Source organism: Lycorma delicatula, chromosome 1, assembly GCF_047948215.1.
Source record: "Lycorma delicatula isolate Av1 chromosome 1, ASM4794821v1, whole genome shotgun sequence".
In the NCBI taxonomy this organism is placed as follows: domain Eukaryota; kingdom Metazoa; phylum Arthropoda; class Insecta; order Hemiptera; family Fulgoridae; genus Lycorma; species Lycorma delicatula.
This window is the reverse complement of record NC_134455.1, coordinates 3660827-3686297: the sequence shown is the minus strand read 5'-3', so window position 1 is coordinate 3686297 and position 25471 is coordinate 3660827. Positions and strand designations below refer to the sequence as shown.

Here is a 25471-nt window from a genome sequence, read left to right as displayed (position 1 = left end):
TTTGTAATGTCAGCAAAAGGAACATTATGTATACTAATCCCAGAAAAAGCCAGTGTGATATTACTATACCTGTATGTGGTGATAAAATATTTCCCTAGAAAAATAATAAAAATTTCTTGTTATAGTAGATGATCCAACTGTGTTGGTCATCTACTTTGTCTATATTGTATATCTGCTTGGTCTTAAGCATATAAATTTTTATGTTCTAAATTAAGTTAGTTTCCTCTGTTGAGCCCTATATCTTTTTGGTAGCTCATATTTAAAGTTGATGGGCTGTGCACAGTTTTTCTAGGTTATCTGACGTTACTGAGCTGAGCTGTGAAAATCACGTAAAACTCAATATATTCTTATACTACAAAAAATTTAAAAAAAAAATAGTTTTGGTTTTAGTAAATATGAATCGTACAGGTCTTTTTTTTATCTTCAGCATTTGACTGGTTTGATGCAGCTCTCCAAGATTCCCATCTAGTGCTAATCGTTTCATTTCGGTATACCCCCTATATCCTACAATTTTTTTCCTTCTACCTGTATCACCAATATTAAAGTGACTATTCCAGGATGCCTTAATATGTGATCTATAAGTCTGTCTCTTCTTTTAAATATATTTTTCCAAATGTTTCTTTCTTCATCGATTTGCCGCAACACCTCTTCATTTGTCACTTTATCCACCCATCTGATTTTTAACATTCTTCTATAGCACCACATTTCAAAAGCTTCTAATCTTTTCTTCTCAGGTACTCCGATCGTCCAAGTTTCACTTCCATATAAAGCTACGCTCCAAACATATACTTTCAAAGTTAGTTAAGCTAATTGTTCTGTATTCTTCACATTTATCTGTTCCTGCTTTCTTTGGTATCATGACTCTTTTTGAAGTATGACGGAACTTCCCCTTTTTCATAAATATTACACCAGTTTTTATAATTTATCAATCGCTTCCACACCTGCACTGAACCAGTAATTCTACAGGTATTCCGTCTAGTCCAGGAGCCTTTCTGCCAATCAAATCTTTTAATGCTCTCTTAAATTCAGATCTCAATATTGTTTCTCCCCTTTCATCCTCTTCAACTTCCTCCTTCCTCTATAACACCGTTTTCTATTTCATTTCCTTCTTATAACTCTTAAATATATTCCACCCACTTATCGACTTTGCCTTTCGTATTATATATCGGTGTACCATCTTTGTTTAACACATTATTAGATTTTAATTTATGTATTCCAAAATTTTCCTTAACTTTCCTGTGAGCTCAGTCTATTTACCAATGTTCATTTCTCCCCCTACTTCTGAACACTTTTCTTTAATCCACTCTTATTTCGCTAGTTTGCACTTCCTGCTTACAGTATTTCTTAATTGTTGGTAGTTCCTTTCAGTTTCTTCATCACTAGCATTCTTATATTTTCTACGTTCATCCATCAGCTGCAATATATCGTCTGAAATCCAAGGTTTTCCATCAGTTCTGTTTGTTCCGCCTAAGTTTGCTTCTGCTGATTTAAGAATTTCATTTGTAACATTCTCCCATTCTTCTACATTTTCTATCTTTTTTACTCAGACCTCTTGCGATGTCCTCCTCAAAAATCTTCTTTACCTCCCCTTCCTCAAGCTTCTCTAAATTCCATAGATTCATCTACACCTTTTCTTCAGGTTTTTAAACCCCAATTTACATTTCATTAACACTAAATTATAGTCGCTATCAATGTTTGCTCCAGGGTGTTTTGCAGTCGCCGAGTTGATTTCTAAATCTTTGCTTAACCATGATATAATCTATGTGATACCTTGCAGTATCACCTTTCCATGTGTATATTCTATTATGATTTTTAAACTGGGTATTGGCAATTACTAAATTATACTTTGTGCAAAACTATAAGTCTGTCCCCTCTTTCATTCCTTTTGCCCAGCCTGTATTCACCCATTATATTTTCTTCCTTGCCTTTTCCAATGTTTTCATGGAAAAATATGACATGCATGCAAGTGATATTTTAAAAATAATTTGTTAATAATTAACTGATGTGTATGAAGTTGTAATATTGAATTTGAAGAACCCTGTTTACAATAAATATTTTTTTTTGAGACAAGAAATTCTTTATTGCAATAAAGTGAATGAAAATATAACTTGTAGTATTATAGTGTGGTAATTGTATGTAGATATATTACTGTAAAAAGAAATTACATTCAACCTTTTTAAGCTGCAAATAAATATGTACTGGTTAGCTTACTGTAAGGTACAGTAATGAAATAGTATAAAATTGTAGATTTAATGTGATACATTAGAGATCATTTAACCTTATAAGATATTAAGTTAGAATATCTAAAACTTTGGTAATGCTTATGAATGTTATTTCAGTAAAATTTTATTTACATTTATCAGCAATCTAAAATTAATTACAATTTCTTAAATCTCATTTATAAATTTGTAATTTAGACACAATCACATTAAAAGGTGTGATGATAAATCCTTCCAACTCGCTGAGAAAAATAATATTTAAGTCAGAATAAAGGTAAACATATATTTTTTCACACAGAACTGCTATATTTTGAATTAGAAGTAAATTCAAAATTTACTTGTAATAAAGATACAATAATTTGCCATTATTACCGGACACATTGGTAAGAAAGTGGTGAATAACAAACAGGATTCATTATTTTCAGTAGATTAAAAAAAATTAAAATATATTGCAAGATAATAAGAAAAAGAATTATAAAAGTACTCCCACAATTTTTATCATTCAAAATACATCTAATTTAATAAAATGAGCTGGTCAAATAAAGTAGAAATAATCAAATAGATTGCAATATTCATTATATACTAGTCTGTATAATATATTTCTAAGGTTGGGTTACAAACATAGTCATTTTTAATTTAATAGTATAGCCATACAACAATGGAACAAGCTAAGCTGAAACTGAAAATTAAATAAAAATAATAATATTTTAAAGTGTACAAAGTTATTCACATTCCAAAAATAAAAACTTGTAAATTAAACTCATATATCTATGAATGAATGAATGAATGCTATTCTGACTCTAACTTAAGATAACAGACATTTCATTATTGTCTAATAATCTTTCTTTGCAGAGAAGATTCTTTCACAAGAAAAATAATGTATAAATCTTATTTATAATGATTTTAATTTTAGATGTTCAATCTTTATAATTAAAATTAAGGATTTATTCAGTTGCATATAATAATAATTTTTTTCTGTTTTTTTTTTTTTTTCACAGGGCGAATCCAAGGCGATTTAATTTTGATAACATTGGATATGCTATGTTGGCTCTGTTTGAAGTGCTGTCATTCAAGGGTTGGCTTGATGTTCGAGATATCTTGATCAAAGCATTAGGACCTGTAAGTTTTGGGCTGTTACATTTTAGGACAATGTTGTGGCTGAATGTTCGTTCCCTGCATCTTGCGTTACGCCGACGATATATTTCTTCGTGCTTGCTCTGAACACTGCATCTGCACTTCTGTGTTCGCTCGGCATTCATTGTATGCTGACTTGTGTGAAAGTAAAATCAAGTAAGTTTTATTAATTTTTCTACAAAAAGGATTAATTACAAATATTCCTATAAAAAATTCTAAATTTCAATTTTTATTTAAGGAAAAGTTTTACCAATTTTAAAAATTATTTTAATTCTCTCTAATTTTCTCTATCTTTTGCTCTTTTTTGAGTTTGTGAAAACTTACTTTCACTTTTATACGAATATACTTTCTGAAACATTTTACGTACTGCAAGTTTCTTTGAATGGTTTTGCAGATATACTCAACTATTTCAATTTGTATATTTTTTTACAAAGCAAAGTTCTCATTATTAACTTTATTACTCTTCTGTATTTTTTAAATTTATATTTAAACAATTATAAAAATCTTAAAAATAATTAGTTACACATCCTTACATATACAAAGATTTATCCAACAGGAATTTAGATTCCACTCAACTACTTATTTACACTATCAGTAATTGTTAGACATAACAACTGCAATTATTTCATGTAATTTATATAATAAAATGTAATGGAAGGACTTAAAACACTAGAATGGTTATTAATTTATAAAAACTATGATTGGCAATGTGTATTATTTCATAATTGATTTCAGTTTGCAACTGATAATGTATTTTAGGGCTATAAAAGTTTCTAGTGATAGCTAGCATTAATTTCTTCACATAGGAAGTATAACATTTCATTATTACATTAATTAAAGGGTAATACTTATGTGAGCAATACCGTATGTATTTAACGTGTTGACAGCCGTGAGAAAATTTGCTTATTAGGTTAAGCAACTTTACTACTATTCACACCATCCTATCTTACTTTCATTGGTGTTATAATTTATATAATATTTTATATTTATATTTTCTACATCTTGGTCTTCAAAATGAAATCCTTTTTTTTAAATGTCATCTATCTTATCAACATAACATCACTTCAACGAATTCATAGCCTTAACACCCTATGTATATGTGGATTAGGTTATGGTTGGCACCTAAATATAAATTACATGTAGGCTGTGTAACTTTAAGCCTAAATTTATTGTTGACGAGCAGATAGAGAGTCTATAATAAAAATGTTACTACACTTACAGGTGCTAAGTTTCCTTTTCTTTGGCAAGATCTTTTTTATTGTTTTTTTAGTATTTTCCATATGTTTTTTCTTATCTTTAAATAACTGAAATAAATTACGTAGTGTTTTTACTGAAAAAAATATTCAGTATCTTGTTATTGTATAAAAATGGAGCTACATAAATTCATTAATATTAATTTTTAATTAAATAATGAAGTTGTAAAAATATTAAAAATTATTAATAACTCATTCTCTCTTTGAAACATGAGACTTTGCCGTTGGTGAGGGGGCTTGAGTGCTCATTGATACAGAGTAGCTGGACCAAAGGTGCAACCATATCGGAGAGTTATCTGTTGAGAGCCAGACTAAGGAATGATTCCTAAAAGAGAACAGCAGCTCTTTCAGTAGTTGTTAAGGTCGTAAGTCAGGACGACTTAAACGGCCATATCAACATCACTCAGTACTGCGCAGCTGAAAGCAATGGAAGCTGAGCAGTAGCTGCTTTTTTTCCAAGAAAATGTAGCTCTCTGCATTTTCATATAGCAATGATGGAGGCGCCTTCCTTGGTAAAATATTCCGGAGGTAAACTAGTCCCCCGTTCGGATCTCCAGGTGGGGACTACTAAAAAAGGGGTCACCAGAAAAATAAGAAATAACATTCTACGAGTCGAAGCGTGGAATGTTAGAAGTTTAAAAAAGGTTGGTAGGTTAGAAAATTTAAAGAGGGAAATGGATAGGATAAATGTAGTAGATGTAGTAGGAATTAGTGAGGTTCGGTGGAAAGAGGAAAACAACTTTTGGTCAGGTGATTTTAGAATAATTAACTCAGCTTTAAATAATGGGCAGGCAGGAGTAGGTTTCGTAATGAACAAGAAGATATGGAAGAGAGTAGAGTATTTCAAAATGCATAGCGATAGAATCATTGTAATAAGGATAAAATCAAAACCTAAACCTAACCGATTGTTAACGTCTATATGCCTACAAGCGCCCATGATGATGATGAGGTAGTGTGTATATGAAGAAATTTATGAAGCAATTAAACACATAAAAGGAGAGGAAAATTTAATAATAGTTGGAGATTGGAATGCAAGCATTGGAAAAGGCAAGGAAGGATATATAGTGGGTGAATACGGACTGAGCAAAAGGAATGAAAGAGGGGACCGACTTATAGAGTTTTGCACGAAGTATAATTTAGTAATTGCCAACACCCAGTTCAAAAATCATAATATAAGAATATACACATGGAAAAAAATCAGGCAATACTGCAAAGTATCAGACAGATTATATCATGGTTCAAAAAAGATTTAGAAATCAACTCGTCGACTGTAAAACTTACCTTGGAGCAGATATTGATAGTGACCATAATTTACTGATAATGAAATGTAGATTGGGGTTTAAAAACCTGAAGAAAAGGTGTCAGATGAATCTGTGGAATTTAGAGAAGCTTGAGGAAGAGGAGGTAAAGATGATTTTTGAGGAGGACATTGCAAGAGGTCTGGGTAAAAAAGAAAGTAGAAAATGTAGAAGAAGAATGGGGAATGTTAAAAAGGAAATTCTTAAATCAGCAGAAGCAAACTTAGGCGGAACAAACAGAACTGATAGAAAACATTGGATTTCGGACAATATATTGCAGCTGATGGATGAACGTAGAAAATACAGGGTGTCCCATATAAAACGCAACCCAAAAATCACTCATCCATGAAATTTCAAAAGTCAAGCTTACTCCCCTACTCGTTACTGAAATGAACTCGTCCAACATCTGAACATCGCGACGATGCAGTAGAACACTACCGATAGTAACAACAATTCAATCGTAACGTTCAGTGTATTGGTAGAGACAAGATGGTGTTTTCGCTAGATGAACGTATTTTCATTGTTGAGTCGTACTTCAGTATGAAATCAGTGGTTGGAGTGCAAGATTTGTTTCGCCATAAGTACCCAGATAAACCAGCTCCTAACAAAACATCAGTATTAAGGTTAGTTGCAAAATTTAGAGAAACTGGTTCTGTTAATAACAAGGAACACAATAGATCTGCGTCGGTGTTGAATACAGTTACAGTCAATGAAATCAAAGACTGATTACTCGCCTCGGCAAATAAATCGATCAGACGTTTGTCTGCTGAAATTAATTAGTCTGAATCAACTGTTCATCGGGCGACCAAATAATTACAATCACGACCTTATCGCATTCAAACAGTTCATCAACTTCTTGAGCCCGACAAAGAAAAACAGCTACAATATTGTCTATGGTTCCGTCGATTTCTGCGTGAACATGGCTATGTAAACAGTCAAAACAGTAGAATTTGGAGTTCTGAAAATCCCCACGTTTATCACGAAAAACCATTACACCTGCAGAAGTTGGGCGTGTGGTGCACATTATCGCAGAAGAAAATAATCGGTCCTATTTTTTTTTTTGAGTACACCATTAATGCAGAACGATATCAGGATATTTTATTTCTGTTCATTGCACTTTTCGAAGAGGAAGACAGACACTGCTGCTACAACATGACGGTGCGACATCGCACTACGCAGGTTCACCTTCTGATTTTGTTGAGGAATTCTTTGGTAATCGGTCGAGGCTTGTGGCCACCAAGATCTCCAGATTTGACTGCGGCAGATTTTTTTCTATGGGGTTACCTCAAAGAAAAAGCCTACTGCAACAAACCACGAACACTTGAACAATTGAAAGTCAATATTGAACAAGCTGTAAGTAATATCCAAACTCAAACTTTGAAAAAAGTTGCAAGAAACGCTGTAAAAAAAATTGAAGCTTGTATTCAAGAAGATGGCGACCACTTCCAACATTTATTCTAAATGTAAGGTAATGGATGGTAATAACAAAAATTACATTTACATTTACACATGCCTTTTATTATTTCAATACCTACCAATATAAGGTTGGGTTGGGTTTTATATGGGACACCCTATATAAGAATGCTAGTGATAAAGAAAGTGACAGGAACTACCGACAATTAAGAAATACTATAAGCAGGAAGTCAAACTAGCGAAAGAAGAGTAGATTAAAGAAAAGTGTTCAGAAGTGGGAAGAGAAATAAACAATGGTAAAATAGACTGAGCATACAGGAAAGTTAAGGAAAATTTTGGAATACATAAATTAAAATCTAATAATGTGTTAAACAAAGATGGTACACCGATATATAATACGAAAGGCAAAGTCGATAAGTGGATGGAATATATTGAAGAGTTATAAGAAGGAAATGAAATAGAAAATGGTGTTATAGAGGAAGAAGAGGAAGTTGAAGAGGATGAAAGGGGAGAAACAATATTGAGATCTGAATTTAAAAGAGCATTAAAAGATTTGAATGGCAGAAAGGCTCCTGGACTAGACGAGATACCTGTAGAATTACTGTGCAGTCCAGGTGAGGAAGCGATTGATAGATTATAAAAACTGGTGTGTAATATTTATGAAAAAGGGGAAGTTTCATCATACTTCAAAAAGAGTGTTATAGTCATGATACCAAAGAAAGCAGGAGCAGATAAATGTGAAGAATACAGAACAATTAGCGTTACTAGTCATGCATCAAAATTCTTAACTAGAATTCTTTACGGAAGAATTGAGAGGAGAGTGGAAGAAGTGGAGAAGACCAATTTGGTTTCAGGGAAAGTATAGGGACAAGGGAAGCAATTTTAGTGCTCAGATTAATAGTAGAAGAGGATTAAAGAAAAACAAACCAACATAGTTAGCATTTATAGACCTAGAAAAGGCATTCGATAACGTAGACTGGAATAAAATGTTCAGCATTTTAAAAAAATTAGGGTTCAAATACAGAGATAGAAGAACAATTGCTAACATTTACAGGAACCAAACAGCAACAGTAATAATTGAAGAACATAAGAAAGAAGCCGTATTAAGAAAGGGAATCCAACAAGGATGTTTCCTATCCCTGTTACTTTTTAATCTTTACATAGAACTAGCAGTTAATGATGTTAAAGAACAATTTAGATCTGGGGTAACAGTGCAAGGTGAAAAGATAAAGATGCTACGATTTGCTGATGATACAGTAATTCTAGCTGAGAGTAAAAAGGATTTAGAAGGAACAATGAACGGCATGGATGAAGTCCTACACAAGAACTACCGCATGAAAATAAACAAGAACAAAATGAAAGTAATGAAATGTAGTAGAAATAACAAAGATGGACCACTGAATGTGAAAATAGGAGGAGAAAAGATTATGGAGGTAGAAGAATTTTGTTATTTGGGAAGTAGAATTACTAAAGATGGACGAAGCAGGAGCGATATAAAATGCCGAATAGCACAAGCGAAACGAGCCTTCAGTCAGAAATATAATTCAAAATAAATATAAATCAAAAATTAATTTAAATGTCAGGAAGGATATTTTTGAAAGTATATGTTTGGAGCGTAGCTTTATATGGAAGTGAAACTTGGACGATTGAAGTACCTGAGAAGAGAAGATTTTAGAACCTTTTGAAATGTGGTGCTATAGGAGAATGTTAAAATCAGATGGGTGTTTAAAGTGACAAATGAAGAGGTGTTACACCAAATAGATGAAGAAAGAAGCATTTGGAAAAATATAGCTAAAAGAAGAAACAGACTCATAGGCCACATATTAAGGCATCCTGGAATAGTCACTTTAATATTGGAGGGACAGTAGAAGAAAAAAATTGTGTAGGCAGGCCATGTTTGAAATATGTAAAACAAATTGTTAGGGATGTAGGATGTAGGGGGTATACCAAAATGAAACAACTAGCACTAGATAGGGAATCTTGGAGAGCTGCATCAAACCAGTCAAATGACTGAAGACAAAAAAATCTCATTTTCAAAATTATACTTCTAGAAGATATTTTTGGAATTAATTATACAGCTCCTCTTCAGCAGAATTACTGGTCACATTATTCAGACACAATCAATAAACATTACTCCATTGAATGTATTGCACCATTGACTTTAAAATATCTTTTGAAAGTATGATTTTCATATAATTTTGAGAGTGATTAATTATTTTTTTAAACTATTATATTTTGTTATCTTGCTTATTAACAAAAGTAAAGTAGTAATTACATAAGATATGTTATCTTTAAATGTAGATTTTTCAGCATCTTTTTAAAAATGTATACTGCAAAAATTAATTGATTTACCAGTCCTTGGGTAAACTAAGAAGATACTAGATATTAGAATCATTCAACAATTAAAGAGACAAATGACATCAGAAAAAATTTAAATAGAATAAACTGAAAATGTCTGTTGTTTAAGTTGTTAACCTCTTACATAGAAAATATCAATTGTATGGAAAGAATTCCCACTATTATAATCTCTTTTGTTTGTTTTAAAATGTATGCCAGCATGCTATGATTAGGTTTTTATTTTCTGAAGACATAGAAATGGCCAAAATTCACCTCTTATGTTAAAATAGTATGGCAAAAAGTATAATAACTGTGCAAGTTTTTAAAAGTAGATTGAATAATCTAAATCAAACAGAACAAGTGTCACCAATTTTCATTGTACAGGAAGACCAGTGGAGGTTTCAACTGATCTTTTATAAAATGGCATTAATTATCTTATTTGCAAGGAGAAACACAAAAATTTAGGGAATTGTTAAAATTTGTACAATTAATATTGGCACTGTCTGTTCTATTATCCATGAAAAGCTGAATTACCACAAAACAAGTTCAAAGTAGGTTCCAAGACAGTTGACTCAAAATCACTAAGATAGAGGTTGTCTCCTCTATCTGCTCATAGTCTGTTTCATATTACAATATCTATTCCCCGCACATCACTTCTCACTCATAGTGAGTGGTACCACTGGTTACATTTTACAAATCACACTGCTATTACTTAACTCATAACATTTAATTTATCTCTCATTCAAAAAATGTGAAAAAATTAAGTGTATATATATATATATATATATATATATATATAAGATATGCTAGAAATGTAATCACAAAGTTCCATGCCGACAAGATTATTTAACAAAAAGTTACGACAAAAAATACTTTTTCCCATTTTTTTTATTAATAAAAATAAAAATGTTTACAAATGTTTTTAAAAATAACTTTTAGTGATAAAAATCATGGACATTTCACTGATTCATATGCAAACACTTGTAACTCAAACATCTGCAAGTAGGTTTTATGTTCGTTTTTCATTGAGAAAGGAAAGAATTACAAACAAAATAGTTTTTATTTAAAGTTCCTATCATAAAAAATAACAGTTGTGCAACTGCAGATTTTGTTTATTGTTTGCTTACTCTGAGGCACCTGCACTCAAACACATATTTATGTCTGATCTGCTTCCGTCACCTTTCTGTTCGTTAGAGAGTATGTTTGTTGAAATTCTGTCAAATGTAGCGCTGCCACTGGTAGTGTTCTAATTGATTATTTTTTTTTTTTGTATTAGTGTTATTTCTTTTTATTTCCTGAAATTACTTAGTACCTTCAGTTAGGTAGAACCTAGAATTAGTTATATTACTACAATTAACCAAATATATTAATTTATTTAATATTAATATTAAATAACCAATATTTAATAATATTGGTTAATATAAGTTCAAATCACTTATTGAAATTAAAAAAAAAAAAAAAACACTTTAATGTCTAAATTGGGAAAAGTAAAGTACTTCACGTTCAGAGTAAAGAAATATTAATGAACATGATAGATTACATGACCAAAGAAGAAAAATTTTTAATTAATACAAAAAACTTTTTTGAGCTTGTGTCAAAAGCAACAAAGGTATCTGTTACAATAATCAAAAGAATTAAATCTGAAGGGAAAAAGGAAGAAAATCCATCTTTCATGTCACAGCTAAAAAAGATTAAAATGCCTAAAAAAGTTACTGAGTTAGATAATTTTGATATGTGCATTTGTTAGATGGTTAGTTTGTAATTATTATTTAAATGAACATTGTGTTCCTACACTAAGAAAACTTCTGATATTGAAGAAAGAGGGAATGTTTCGTGGAGGCAAGGATAGTTTAAGAAAGGTTTTAAAAGGAGTGATCTATTTTGACTGAATAGATCACTCCTTGTAGAAAAGCACCACGTACAATACAAGCAATTTCAGTTTTTGCATGCTATAAAAGAATTTATTGAAGAAGATCATCCTATTGTCTACACAGACAAAACCTATATTCTTGCAACTCACACCATGCCAAAGATTGGAGGAGTCTAATTAACAATAATGAAGAAATGAAAGTTGTGTATTCAAAAGGATCTAGGGCAATCAATCATAGTGCACACAGGTGGTGAAATGGGGTTCATTCCTGGCTGCTTGGCCATATGGAAATCAACATCGACGACTGGTGATTACCACAAGGAAATGAATTTTCAGAATTATTCTAAATTGATTAAAGTAAAGGTAATGCTAAATTCGCCTGAAAACAGTGTGTTAGTAGTTGATAATGCTTACCACAATGTTGAGGTAGACAGGGCCCCGAGTTCATCTAAAAAAAAAACTGAAATGCAGAACTGTTTAAGAAACCACAATATTCCCTTTAGAGAGGATATGCTAAAAATTAAATTGTACAAAACAAGGACCATTACAAACATTATGTTATTGACAAAATTATAGCTGAAAAAGGATATACTGTTCCCCATGTTCCATCTTATCACCCAGAATTAAATACAATAGAGTTAATTTGGGAAAAGTTGAAAAACTGAGTAACAGAGAACAACACTACTTTTAGACGATGACATAATGCAACGGTGCGAAAAGAAAATTTCCAAGATTGGTCCAGCAGAATGACAAAGGAAGTACAGGGTGATTCAAAGAAACGAGAAATTAAATAACGTTAAGAAAAATTTTTTTTAGAAAATGAATTTTATTTCTTGTAATTGTGCAAATGTTGCCATTTTAGGATACATACATTTTAGTTTATTTTTTAAAGATGACATCTTCCAGGTGACCTCCTCTTCTACGTAAACACTCACGAAGTCTCTTCATTAAATTGTTCATGGTTTGACGTAACATCTCAACTGGAATTTCCGCAATTGCTTCTCTGATCTTTGCCTTCAGTTCTTCCATTGTAGCAGGTCTACTGTGGAACACTTTGCTTTTAAGGTGACCCCACAAAAAGTAATCGCAAGCTGAGAGATCAGGCGATCTGGGAGGCCATCTAATGTCACCATTTTGTGAAACGACATGTTGTCCAAACAATCGGCGATACAGCTGCCATCGATATTCGTGCAGTATGTGACATTGCTCCGTCTTGTTGAAACCAGGCTGTGTTAAGAATAGGTGAAAATCTCTTTTGTTGTTCCACAACAAAGGTTTCAAGCACGGCTACGTAACGAGCCGACGTCACTGTAATCGCAAGACTGTTGTCATCCTCAAAAAAATAAAGGCCTATAACACCGTAAGATGACATAGCACACCACACGGTCACTTTTTGGCTGTACAACGGATTCTGGTGTAGCTGCATAGGATTTTCTTATGCCCAGTATTTGAAATTTTGCTTGTTAACAAATCCACTGAGGTGGAAATGCGCTTCGTCTGACATCCACAGTTCGTGAACAAACTCTCGTTATCATTTATCTTCTGAAGCATTACATTACAGAATTGTGCTCGCACAACTGCATCGTTTGGTTTCAGTTCCTGGACGATCTGCAACTTGTACGGATGGAATTGCAAGTCCTTCACTAACATTCTTCGAACACTTGAACTATGCAATTGTAAAGATGCTGAGAGACGACAGATTGACCGATGTGGACTTCGTGTGACAGCATCTTGTAAAGTTTGAACAGTCTGTGGTGTAGGGACAGTTCACTCACGGCCGGAGGTTTCTTTTTCATTGCCGAACCAGTTTCCTCAAAATTAGATATCCATGTTTTAATTGCATGTGCTGATGGAACACTGTGTGCCGTTCCAGATTAAAATGACTGTGAAATTCTCTACGCGCTCCCTCCACACTATCATTATTTTTGTAAAACGCTTTGATAGCAAATGCATGTTGCGCACCACTCCAAGGATCCATGACAACTAAATGGCAGGTTAGGTTAGAGAGGCTGGCGCCACTTATCAAGTGGTACCAATCGCCCACGGCTACCAACACAACTTTCAAAATTTCCCGTTTTTTTTAATCACCTTGTATATTCACACTAAGAATGTTGAAGAAGAATATTAAAACATTTGGGGAATTTTAGAAAACATGATAGAATCTTTTGTAATTAATGGGGACAATGAATCGGACAACTCCAGTGATACAGAAAACAGAGGAGATGAAGAAGATGATTATAATGATGATCTATCTGGAAAGAATACATCATTCTAATGGAAGAAACATCTTTGTGAAAATTGTTACGGTAAGATAAAATACGCATATTTTACTAGTTTTACCAACTATAATGTAATAATGATTGTGAATAAAATTATCAAAATAACTTTCATAGTGAAATTATTTTAAAATCAGCAATGAATATTTATACAATATTCAGTGTAGAATTAAATAAATTAAAATGTTAAAAATATTTAAGTAGATTACTGGTATTAACTAGAATAATTATGACAACAAGCATTACTAAGATAATTATTTTTACGCAGACAAATAAAAGAACAATTGATATAAATACATCTTTAACAAAATACACTAGGAACTGCTTATATTTTAAGATTATTTTATAATCATAGGTGGCAGTAATGAAACTCGTGTAAAGGCATGTGACTGGTTTTTAGGTGACCATACTGTACTGAGTCTCAGGACTGACTAGTATAAGTGACCACAAGCAGATAGACAACCTCTACCTTAATTCATATGCGTACAGAACTTAAACAACGGTTTTTAGGAGAAGATAATGCTTTTTTAGATCGCATAAGTTGTATGAGTATGGAGTGGAGAAATCCGACTTTTGCCTGCCAGGAAAAATTCAAAACCTACACACAAGCTGGTAAAGTAATGCTAATAGTTTTTTGGGACTATAAAGGTTCAATCTATTGCAATTGTCTAGAAGAAGAACAATGTACAATATGTAGTGAATACTATTGTGACGTGCTAGAAAATTAAATGAAATTTGTAATTCTTCTGCTTGATAATGTCCCCATCCATACCACTCTAAGACAAAGGTAGCTATTCAAAAATTGAGTTGAAAGGTGTTGCCACATTCAGTTTACAGTCCTGATTTCACATCATTAGATGTTTTTTGTCCTCAAGGAGGTTTTATATAGCACCAGGTTCAGTTACAATGACCGGGTCAAGAATGCAGTACAAGAATGGCTCAACACCAAGGTGAAAAATTCTTTATTACTAGAATAAGAAAGTTTGATTAGTGCCTAAATGTAGCCGGGGATTATGTTGAAAAGTAACATTAGTTTCATTGTCGCTGAATAAATAATAACTTTTCTAGCCATTTGTCTCTTTAATTATTGGATGACCTTTGTACAAGGAATCTAAAGATGTAAAAAAAGCTGCTACAACTTGCAGTAATCAGTGTTTTTAAGTTTTATTAACCGATGTTGTAATTTTAAATTAACAATATCTTTTTGTAAAAAATATTTACTGTAAATTTATGTGAATTTTACCCATTTTTAAGAAAATAAGCTTTTTTAGGGGAAGAATCTTTTATTTCTTTTAGTACTGATCTATTATTTGATTTGGTGGTACTCATAGCTGTCATAAATTATATAATACATGATGACAATTAAAAATGTAAAGAAAAATTTTCTTAGATTTAAAATATAAAATCGGTAGAGTGTTAATATATATTATGAATTAGGAATTAATAATCAATTAACAATTGGATTGTACATAATCTGAACTTCTACACAATTAATTTGTACAGTATTAAACAAACTTATCTGCAGAAGCAACTTGTAATTTTAGTTAATCTTCAAATTGTGAACTGTATGTATTTAGAAAAAAAAATTAGCTAAATTTACTTGGTTAAAATCTATTTGTTAACCCTTAGGCTGGTTTAATCCCCATTTAGAGCTATGAACTATTTTACATAGCCACTAGATCATTGCTTTACATGATCATTATTAAACAAATATTTGTGAAGTAGTGGCTGTTTCCTTTATTATCTTTCCAAGGCATAAGCAAAGATAAAAATATATGCATTTCCATCATATTGTGATTTATTATCTATCAGCTCACGCTCAGAAGCATTAAGATTTCCTATCCAAGTGATAAATAAAGAAACTAATGAAACACTGAAAAAATATTATGTATGATAATGTACTGTAAAATGCAGCATAAATTATTATATTTTTATCAAATATTCAGTCGATTTGAATAATCTTCAGTGAAGATGCTCATTTGTAATCTAGTATATCATATTGTAATTATTTAAGATTTTATTATATAAGAATGTATTTGATTTTTTAATGTTTCATATGAGTGTTTTCTTCTGTCAATCATCTAACTGAATAAGAACAACTCTTCTTATGTTTAATAAAAGTTGTTACTTTTTATTTGAAAAATAGCTTTATATTTCAATTTTTTACAATTTTTCATTGCAATTAGCAGTAATTTGAAAAAGTTAGAATAATTATAAATATTTCTTAAATACCACTTTTTTTAATTGTGATAATTGGTTATACAACAAAACACATCATAATAAATGTAAAGTTGGGGTATTAAAGAAATTAAAGTAGAAATTATATTTTACTTGCTCTTAGATTTCATTAGGATTTCTACTGCATTAAATCTATTAGATTTTTCTTTTTTCAGTTGTTCCTCCTGGCAACTGGTTTATAGTAGTTAACTGTTCATTTGTTTTCTTTGGTTTTTGATCTAGTTATAAAAAAAATGATGTTCTGATCTTCTATTATAATCTCTTTTGCTTATTACTGTCTTACTCTGGCCATTGATATTTTCTTAGTGTATTTTCTTCAATTATTGCTTTTAATATTTATCTGCAATAAACGGGTAGATTTTTCATTATTTATTTACTTTGCTTCTATTATAATAAAATAATACTTGCTAGAAAATAAAATGAAATTTGTAATTTTTCTGCTTGATAATGCCCCCATCCATACCACTCTAAGACAAAGGAAGCTATTCAAAAATTGAGTTGAAAGCTGTTGGCACATTCAGTTTACAGTCCTGATCTCACACCATTAGATGTTTTTTGTCCTCAGAAAGGTTTTATATAGCACCAGGTTCAGTTACAATGACCGGGTCAAGAATGCAGTACAAGAATGGCTCAAACACCAAGGTGAAAAATTCTTGAAAAAAATTAATTTTTTTTTCTAGGGATAGAGAATTATTATTATTTCTTATAACTCATTTTTGGTTATCAAAGGAACAGTGTCATCATTGAATCTGAACATTTTTATTTTCTCTTATTAGTTATTCCACTTTTTTTGTACAGTATAGCTTCTAATTATTTCTGTACTACTTATCTAGGTGCAAGTTGAAAAGCAGACAGATTATATCCTTATCTTATTCCTATTTAAATCAGACTTCATCTTTATTCATCTTCTGTTCTTGTGGCTGCCACTTGATTCGTATACAGATAGTAGATATCTCTTACACATTTATATTTAAGTCTGAATTTCCTATTCCGTACATTTAAGTCTGAAACCTTACATTCTGTTCTACATTATCAGATTCCTTCTCTACAAACACCATGAAGTTACCTTCTTAGATAGGTCTAAGACTTTCCCTGAAACCAAAATGATCATTATCTGTATACTATTTACCACATTTCTTATCATTTGTAAAATATCTTATAGAGTATCTTACATGTATGAGATGCTACACCTCCTGTGCAATAGTTTTGCTCTTGCTTTTTTGGTATCTCTTAAGTGCTGTGAGTATTTTTCCCAATCTCTTAACTCTTGCATACTAACCTGTATAATCTATTCAGTTTTGCTTATCCTAAAAAACATAACTCTGATGGTATAGTATGTATCACTACTGCTTCATTTTTGGGTATCTTTAAATCATCTCATATAAATAACAAAAGTATGTCAGTTTTTTGTTTTTGTTTTTTTTTTAATTATTTGCTGCTAGTGTGTCAGAGAATCATTTTTAAATATTTATAAAATTAAATTTTGAGCTTATTTGTATACTCAGCAACTTTATTGGTATGGAAATTTATACTGCTATATGCTAGTATTTGTTTTTTAAAAATAAAAATTATGGTGAGTTGTCACCCAACTCACACTTATGACATAATTCACATTTACAGTGCCGTGGCCCTTGTCGCACTAGTTTTAAATGCTTAACTGGCTAATTAATCACCCCCCAGTCATTTTTAGATTATTCTTGGGATACAATTATATACTAATTTTATATCAAAATATGATTTATATATTTGTTCATAATATTATTTATAAAAAAATAGATTGTTTTTCTGCATATCATTTCTATGATTAGATTATTCCTGATTGTTGCACTGATGTACATTATTCTTATTCTGTGCCAAAGATGAGGACAAAGAGCACATATAGCTTGTTTCTTGAACTTTGGGATAGGGGTAGAATCATCAGCTGATTCTTGAATCTGTAGAAATTGGTTTTATTGAAGTATCAAGGTTAGTTGAATTGATTTTTATAAAAGTTTTTTGAAATATGAGGATCAGAAGTTCTATTTTATTTTTTTATGATAATCTTTTAATTTTATTTATACGGTAGGCAAACTTGAAAATAACTAAAACACTTAAACCAGTTTTACATCCAGCATGTCACAAAAGTAATAGAGGTACCAACATCTGTAACAGTGGCAGTCGAGTAGCTGTGAACCACTGTACAGTGCTGTTATAAAACTACAATTTTTATATTTTTAATTATCAACCTCTGTTTCTTTATGCATTATGAATAGCAAAGTGACATAGTAGAATTAACTTTCATTAATATTTTTGGAAGAGAAGGAAAGTAATGTCTTTTTCTTATCAAAAGCAAATTGCTTAGAGACGACTTCATTTTTTAGTTTGGATTGAATTTGGATTTCAGGTATATTTTTTCTGAGAATCTATTAGTTTTACTATTTTAATATTATCAGCCACTGGCACTTGAACCAATTATCACAGGTGAGATGATTTTGTTAGTTCTAATTAAAGGCAAGGTTCACCATTAGAGAATAATTCACTTCTTTTTTCAATGTATAGTATTCCAAAAACCTTGTACTATGTTAATACATATATATTGTTAAAATTTCCATGGCATACTTCTCTGGTTTTCTAGCAGACTAAATTCAGAAGCGGTAGTTACTTTGAAACTGCTAATCTATGATACAAAATTTGTGTCATTTAGTTATAAATATCTTCCTTACTTCACAAATAATTGCAAATTTTTCTATAATTTTCTTTGTAGATTTATTAAGTCAACATTTATAACAACAAATTACAGTGAACTTTTTTAATTAATTACATTAAAAAACAGCATTTTACATTTCATAAGCAATTATTATATAAAAATATACACCATATTTCATTAAAAAGATTCCTTTAAATCTCATGGTTTTCATTTAATATTTCACTTTACAACTGTAGATGATTTTAAAAGTTAAAAAAAAAAAAATAGCATAAATTTAAGATTTATGATGTTTTAATTTCTTCTCTGTAACAATAAAATATACTTAATGAGGTTTTTTGCACTAATCACAGATAAAAATGACTTTTGCCTCTGTTAACCCAGTCTTAATTCACTTACACCATAAAATAAAACAGCTGATACATTTTTAACTTTTGTGATAACAGAATTCATTTTATGAAAAATAAAAAAAATGTTTTTTTACGTATATCGTATAAAACTATACAATGGAGTAGATGTATTACAGTTAAAAAAATTGTCCCTTTTATGAAAAGTGTTAATTACGAGAGCTTCAGAAAAAAATTATTTTCAGTTTTTTCTTATTCTTGTGCACAATCACTAGATTACTTTTAGATCCTCTTGAAATTCAATAGTTGGTACTGGTATTTCGTCAGTTTTTACCTGAATGAAGAGATTTAAACATGAATGGTATTCATTAGGAATAACAACATTTGTGTAGTAAAATTTGGCAAGATCCTTTTTTTGGCTTCAGAAATTGGAAGTAAAATTTTATAAAGATGCATCAAATGTAATTTATTGGGTCTTCCTCATGCATGTTTACTGACAAAAATGCAGTTCTTGATAATCACTTTTATAATATTAAGAAAAAAATTACTCTTGTTAATTTTCAGTACAAACATTTGATTTTAAGCCATTTAACCATGTCACCTTTATAATCCTTAGTTCTATTTAGTATGATGTCTTTGGTTAAAGATTTTAAATCTTTAAATTTATCAAAATTGAATTCCTTAACCACATAACCTTTTTTTGTTTGTTTCTGTTTGATCTAGCCATGCCAAATACTGACAGCCAGTCGAGCATTGAACAAAATTGAAACATTCTTCTGTGTGTATCAGTGGCACTAGGCATGGAATCAGCTTCCTTTTTCCATGAATTTATGTTCAGTTACACTAAATTGAAAATGTTCTGTTATATGCAGAAACAGAGTTGCCATGTGCGAGTTTCTATTTTGCCCTGTGAAAGTCTCTGAAAACAATGAAATATATTTTCATACATGGTCAGGTAATTCTGAAACCAATGAAAGAGAGTTGTCCCAATCTCGCAACTACTTCACTTTCCATTAATCTCATTCATTTAAAGCAGTATTTATTACTTGGAACAGCCATAAACTGTAACATTGTAAGCACATATTTTACAACTATAATAAAAATGCCCCTACATCAGATACAGGAATTTGTAATACTTTCTATAAGTCAAAAGTTGCACAAAATTTTTACTATTAGCTTGTTTTTTCTTCAGCTTTTACAGCATATGCTTCTTTTCACTTTATATAACTTTGTAGTTTTTACAGATCATCTTAAATGGTAAAAAAAAGTCTAAATTATGTCAAGTGCAAAATTTTTGGTAAAAAGTTGTACACTTTTTTAATTGACAAAACAGGATCAAGTATTTTTTCTGATGCCCTTTCTACAGTAGTGACTTTCCAGTGTAAAAGTAATTCTATGTGAAATTTTATTTATGCAGACTACAATTTAAAATTTCCAAAAATTGTAATTATGGATGATATGGATCATTTATTTATTCAGACTTTAAAATTTTATTTTAATTATCCAGACTATAATAGTTTTATTTCCTTTTATCTGAAGCAGAGAAATTTTCACAGATTTTTTATCTACCAGCAAAAGCTGTTTTCAAAGGTCCACTGCTAATACAAATGGTTTTCTGAAAAAAATCTTTTCAAACACGTATCTTGTTGCCTTTTTTAAAAAGCAGTAGAGCAAAGAGATTTTTTTTGCTTTTTATAAGATAATTGTATGTATGGTATCTTTGTCAAGATTTACATTAGTTTTGTAAAAACAGTTTGAACAATCAGGTTTGTTTCTGTTTTAGTAGTCATGCTCTTCCCCACTTTTAATTTGTACGGAAGGCCTGATTTACATTTATCTTTATTTTAACAATCCATTTTTTAGGATGGGTTTTAATCACTGATATGGCTTTTTATTTCATTAATAAAAGTTTGTTCAATTTGAGCCTTACCAATAACAATATCTTTATTTACATCATTATTATTAATGTATTTTACATCACAGTTACCAAAGCTACCGACATTATCAGATTTATTCTGCGTATTTCTACAAAATAATTCACCTTCATTACTCTCTTCTTCAGGTAGGAAATAAGGAACATTAGGGATATTCCATTTTAATTCAACAAATTATCAGTGCATCACTATTTTTGATTGTGATGATATTTGGCTAACTACCCACCTTGTAGCGGCCAAACAATTTTTTCTTGAGTAATAGCCTATTTTCTAACTCCCCAACAGGTAAAAACAGGCATTTTCATCACTTTTTCCACGAGCTATAGCATTCTTATTTTACATCATACGAGGGTCAAAATGACTTTTTGGAAAGAGTAAAGATGGAACTTCATCTTAGTGTACTCAAAATTCATTTTGTTATATTACTTGTAATCTTTACTGAAGTTACATTTACAAATGGTTTTTTTCAAATTTTGGGCCCAAAATAAATAATGAAGGGCTTAAAGTAACAGGTCTGTTGTTTACCTTTTAACACTTTGTTACTAAGTGTCCATCATTAAAAAGAAGGCTGCCAAATCATAAGATTTTGAAAATGTCTCATTTTTGAGGCCCAAAAACCACATGTGGGACAGGTGGCAAAAATCTGAAATGTTTACAGTAGTAATTACTTAAAACCATATAAAATGTATTTTGTTAGTCAAAGGAGTTGACGAGTAATGAAGCAATCAAAACCACTAAAAACACTGTTCCTTCTAACCATAAACAACATATCCAAAAATACTGATGTTATGTATTTGTTTTCAGATTATAGAAATTACAACTCTAAACTCATTAGAATGAATAAATTGATAATTAATGAATAGTCAATTACAAAATGATAAATCATTAATTACAAAATGACAAATAATAATTACAAAACTATAAACAATTCAAATACATTAACAAGTTGTTCAATTCACTTTTACCTTATTTTACTCCTGCTAATGGAAGTTATGAATAAATCTTACACTTTTTGATAACCAACTTAACTAACATAACTTAGTGGTCCTGTCATTTTTTTTATTGAATAGAACTGATAAGTCCTCATTCATCTTAGGTGTAATGTTGTGTCCTCTTCCAGTAGTTGGTAGAAAAAGCTCTGAAGGCATGAGAATCTTTAAAATATTCTGCAGTTGAGCCCATGCTTGATTATCCCACAATGATTTCTTGAATGAAGTACTAGGACCCTACGGATGGAAAAAGTGTATTCAATATTCCTCTTCATTTTTATATATTGTGACTTCAGTGATTTCACCTAACCACCACTTGCTATTGTTTATGCAGCAGATATAATTTTTACATTTTGGCTTTGGTAAACCTATAAAGCAATCAGTAACACTAATGTCTTTGTGTACCGATACTAATGTAAATCTTTCTGAGTCGGAGCCCGCCTGGACTTTCAGAATACATTTCTGACTCTTTGGAACATAACTGTGAAAGGTTCTTGTTTCTGGGACTGTTATGATTACCTGATAACAAGAACTGAGGTATTCTTCAGTCTCTTGAACGTCTTTATTAAAGTAGAAAATAAATGTTATAATAATAATAATAATTGTACATTTCAGAAGGTGTAACAATTTGATTGTTGACTGTTCTTTGAAGCCTTGCTTTAGTCACAGTCCTTTTTACAGTTCTACCAATACCATCACATGGTCCCTTTCTATGGTAAGAGGCAAAAAAATGCCATTCAGCTGCGATTTCAAAATGTTCTTGGTGGTAGCACAAATTTATGAAATTTTTTTGTCTTTATACTGGGCTGTTAGGAGCCATCAGAAAAATTAAAAAATTGTTTAACTTGTGGTAACAGTATTCTTACTTTATTTATAACTTGCATTTGGAAGCAGAAGAACAGTGTAGTATTGTGCTTCAAGTACTCGCTAATCACAAAGTAGCTTTGGCTTTGCTGTTTTCCTTCTTTTTTAAACTATATGAGAAACTTATGCTGTGGCATAAGTTTTTGACCAGTGATATGACTAGACTTCATCCTGTATCACAAAAGGAAAATTTTGAGAGAAGTCTCCCATTATAATACATTCACCCTCCAGCAAGTTTTCCTTTTTAATGTTGAGGAAATAGCTTGTTTCTTTGCAACAACATGATGCCTTTTAAGTACTCTTGAAATGGAAGAATTTGAGTAGTTAGTTCACAACGGTCAACAGAAACCCATTGTTTGAAAATAATTTCAGAATCAAAATCATCCCAGCTCTCTTGCAGTAATTTGAGCACATCATTAGTGCCTCCACACTGTGACTTACACGTTTCATTTTTAGAGCAGATAACATAAGTTTTACATTTTGGTGGGTGGCACACCCACAGAGTGAGTACCTGGACCCACCAGCCAAAACACAAACTTTAGGTCTTAAATCAGCAAATTTTGAAAAACCAATCTTTAAATTATGTTTTTCTTTGAAGGCTGTGTACAATTTTTTTAAGTTACATAAGACAAGCCTTTTTTGAATATTAATTTTCTTTCTGACAGCTTGTCTTGTCTTACAGAGACACAGTCCTTCTTGCCTGGCATCATTCGGCTGCGCTCATCATTCTGATAAAAATCTTGGACACATTTAATAAAATTTTCATCAATTATATTACTGGGTTTCTTTTTCCCAGTTTGTGACAAAATTCCACTCGTTTTAACTAACACTGATAAACATAATTTTTGTTTCCTAACATGCAATACATGATTTTCATCTGTTTTTTGATGCTGAAAACAAACATGAACTCATCTTTCCATCATTTTTGAAAAATATTTAAATTTTAAATAAAGGATTTTTTTCATTTTTCAACGTACAGTTAGCATTTTAAGCTCCTATATTGTATTTTGTTAGCTCATTTTTTATTGTTTAACTTTGTTAACATAATTTGTAAGCTGTAAATAAATAATACTGAACAAAGAATTAAATCATATCATAGTCACATATTATGACATATGTACATATTATGACATATATGTACATGGCATTCTATGGTTTGGCGTGAACCAAAGGATCATGTAACTGATTGTTACTTTTGTTTAACAAGTGTAACTGGAATTTCTAAAAAATTTAAACATACTGCAAATATCCTTCATTGAAATCTGCACTCAGGCCTGCACCTCACAATGAAATTATTCCAGTTCCTGAGCCACCTGTAAATGTATGTTTTGAAAGTAGCGATAAAGAATCAGGCAGTACTGAAGAAGACAACAATGATTTTGATTTTCGATTATCTTCCAGTAAGCCACATCTTATATCACAAGGTGAATTAAATGACCTGGTTAGGGATTTACATTTATTAAAAAATCAAGCTAAGCTGTTAGGACCAAGACTGCAAGGTTGGAATTTACTTCAAAAAATACAAAAATTTCAGGCTTTCAAAAATCTACTACACAATTGTAACAAATATCCTTCGATACCAATCGCTTATGGTATTAATATGAAAGAGACTTACGATGTGATGAAAGACGTTCTTGAAAAAATAAATTATAAAAAACATTTCTGGAACATATGTGGTCATTTGAAAGTCATAGCTGTTTTGTTAGGCATGCAATTAGGCTGTACTAAGTACATGAGTTTTCTTTGCGAATGGGACAGCTGAGCTTGGGGTAAACATTATGTTACCAGAGTGGAAGAAACGAGACAATTTAACTCCAAATGGGAAAAACATTATTCATAAGACCTTGGTTGAAAAAATATATTTATCTCTTTAAACTTTAAACCTTTATAAAAAATATATTTACCATATCAAGCTAGGACTAATGAAAAATGTTGTAAAAGCAGTGAAGAAGGATAGTCCCAGATTTTTGTACATAAGGCAGAAATTTCCAAATGTAAGTTAAGGAAAAATTAAAGAAGTAATATTTGTTGGTCCTCAAATAAGAAAGTTGGTCAAAGATTATGTATTTAACTCGATTTTAAATAATGTGAAAAGTGCAGCTTGGACTTTATTTTGTTTTTGGGGCCCAAAAACATTTTGGGCCCCAAAAATGAGATTTTCAAAATCTTAAGATTTCATGACCTTTTTTTTAATGAAGGACACTCTGTAACAGTCCAATTTTTTTATACGTACTACTAGTAAAAAGGTAAAAAACAAGCGTGTTACTATAAGCCCTTCATTATTTATTTTGGGCTCAAAATTTGAAAAAACAACAATTTGTAAACTTAACTTAAGTAAACATTACTAGATTTGGTTATATAACAAAATGAAGTTCCAGCTTTACTCTTTCCAAAAAGTTGTTTTTGACCCTCTATATATGATTTAATATAAGAATGCTACAGCTCGTGGAAAAAGTGATGATAATGGCTGTTTTTACCTATTGGCAAGTTAGAAAATAGTTATTACTCAATCAAAAATTTTTTTTTAAATATAAAAAAATTTTCTTAAATATAAAAAAATATTTTTTGGCCACTACAAGGTGGGTAGTTATGTACCAAACATCAAAATCAAAAATA

The 25471-nt window shown here is 30.9% G+C and overlaps 1 protein-coding gene across 1 annotated transcript in view; it reads left to right on the top strand.

The window, feature by feature from the left end:
* na (sodium leak channel non-selective protein na) overlaps positions 1-25471 on the top strand; it is a 231003-nt gene that overhangs the window by 102378 nt on the left and 103154 nt on the right. Inside the window, exon 19 of the mRNA XM_075361924.1 lies at positions 3218-3338. Coding sequence (XP_075218039.1) covers positions 3218-3338 — 121 coding nt within the window. The remainder of the gene's footprint in view (positions 1-3217; positions 3339-25471) is intronic.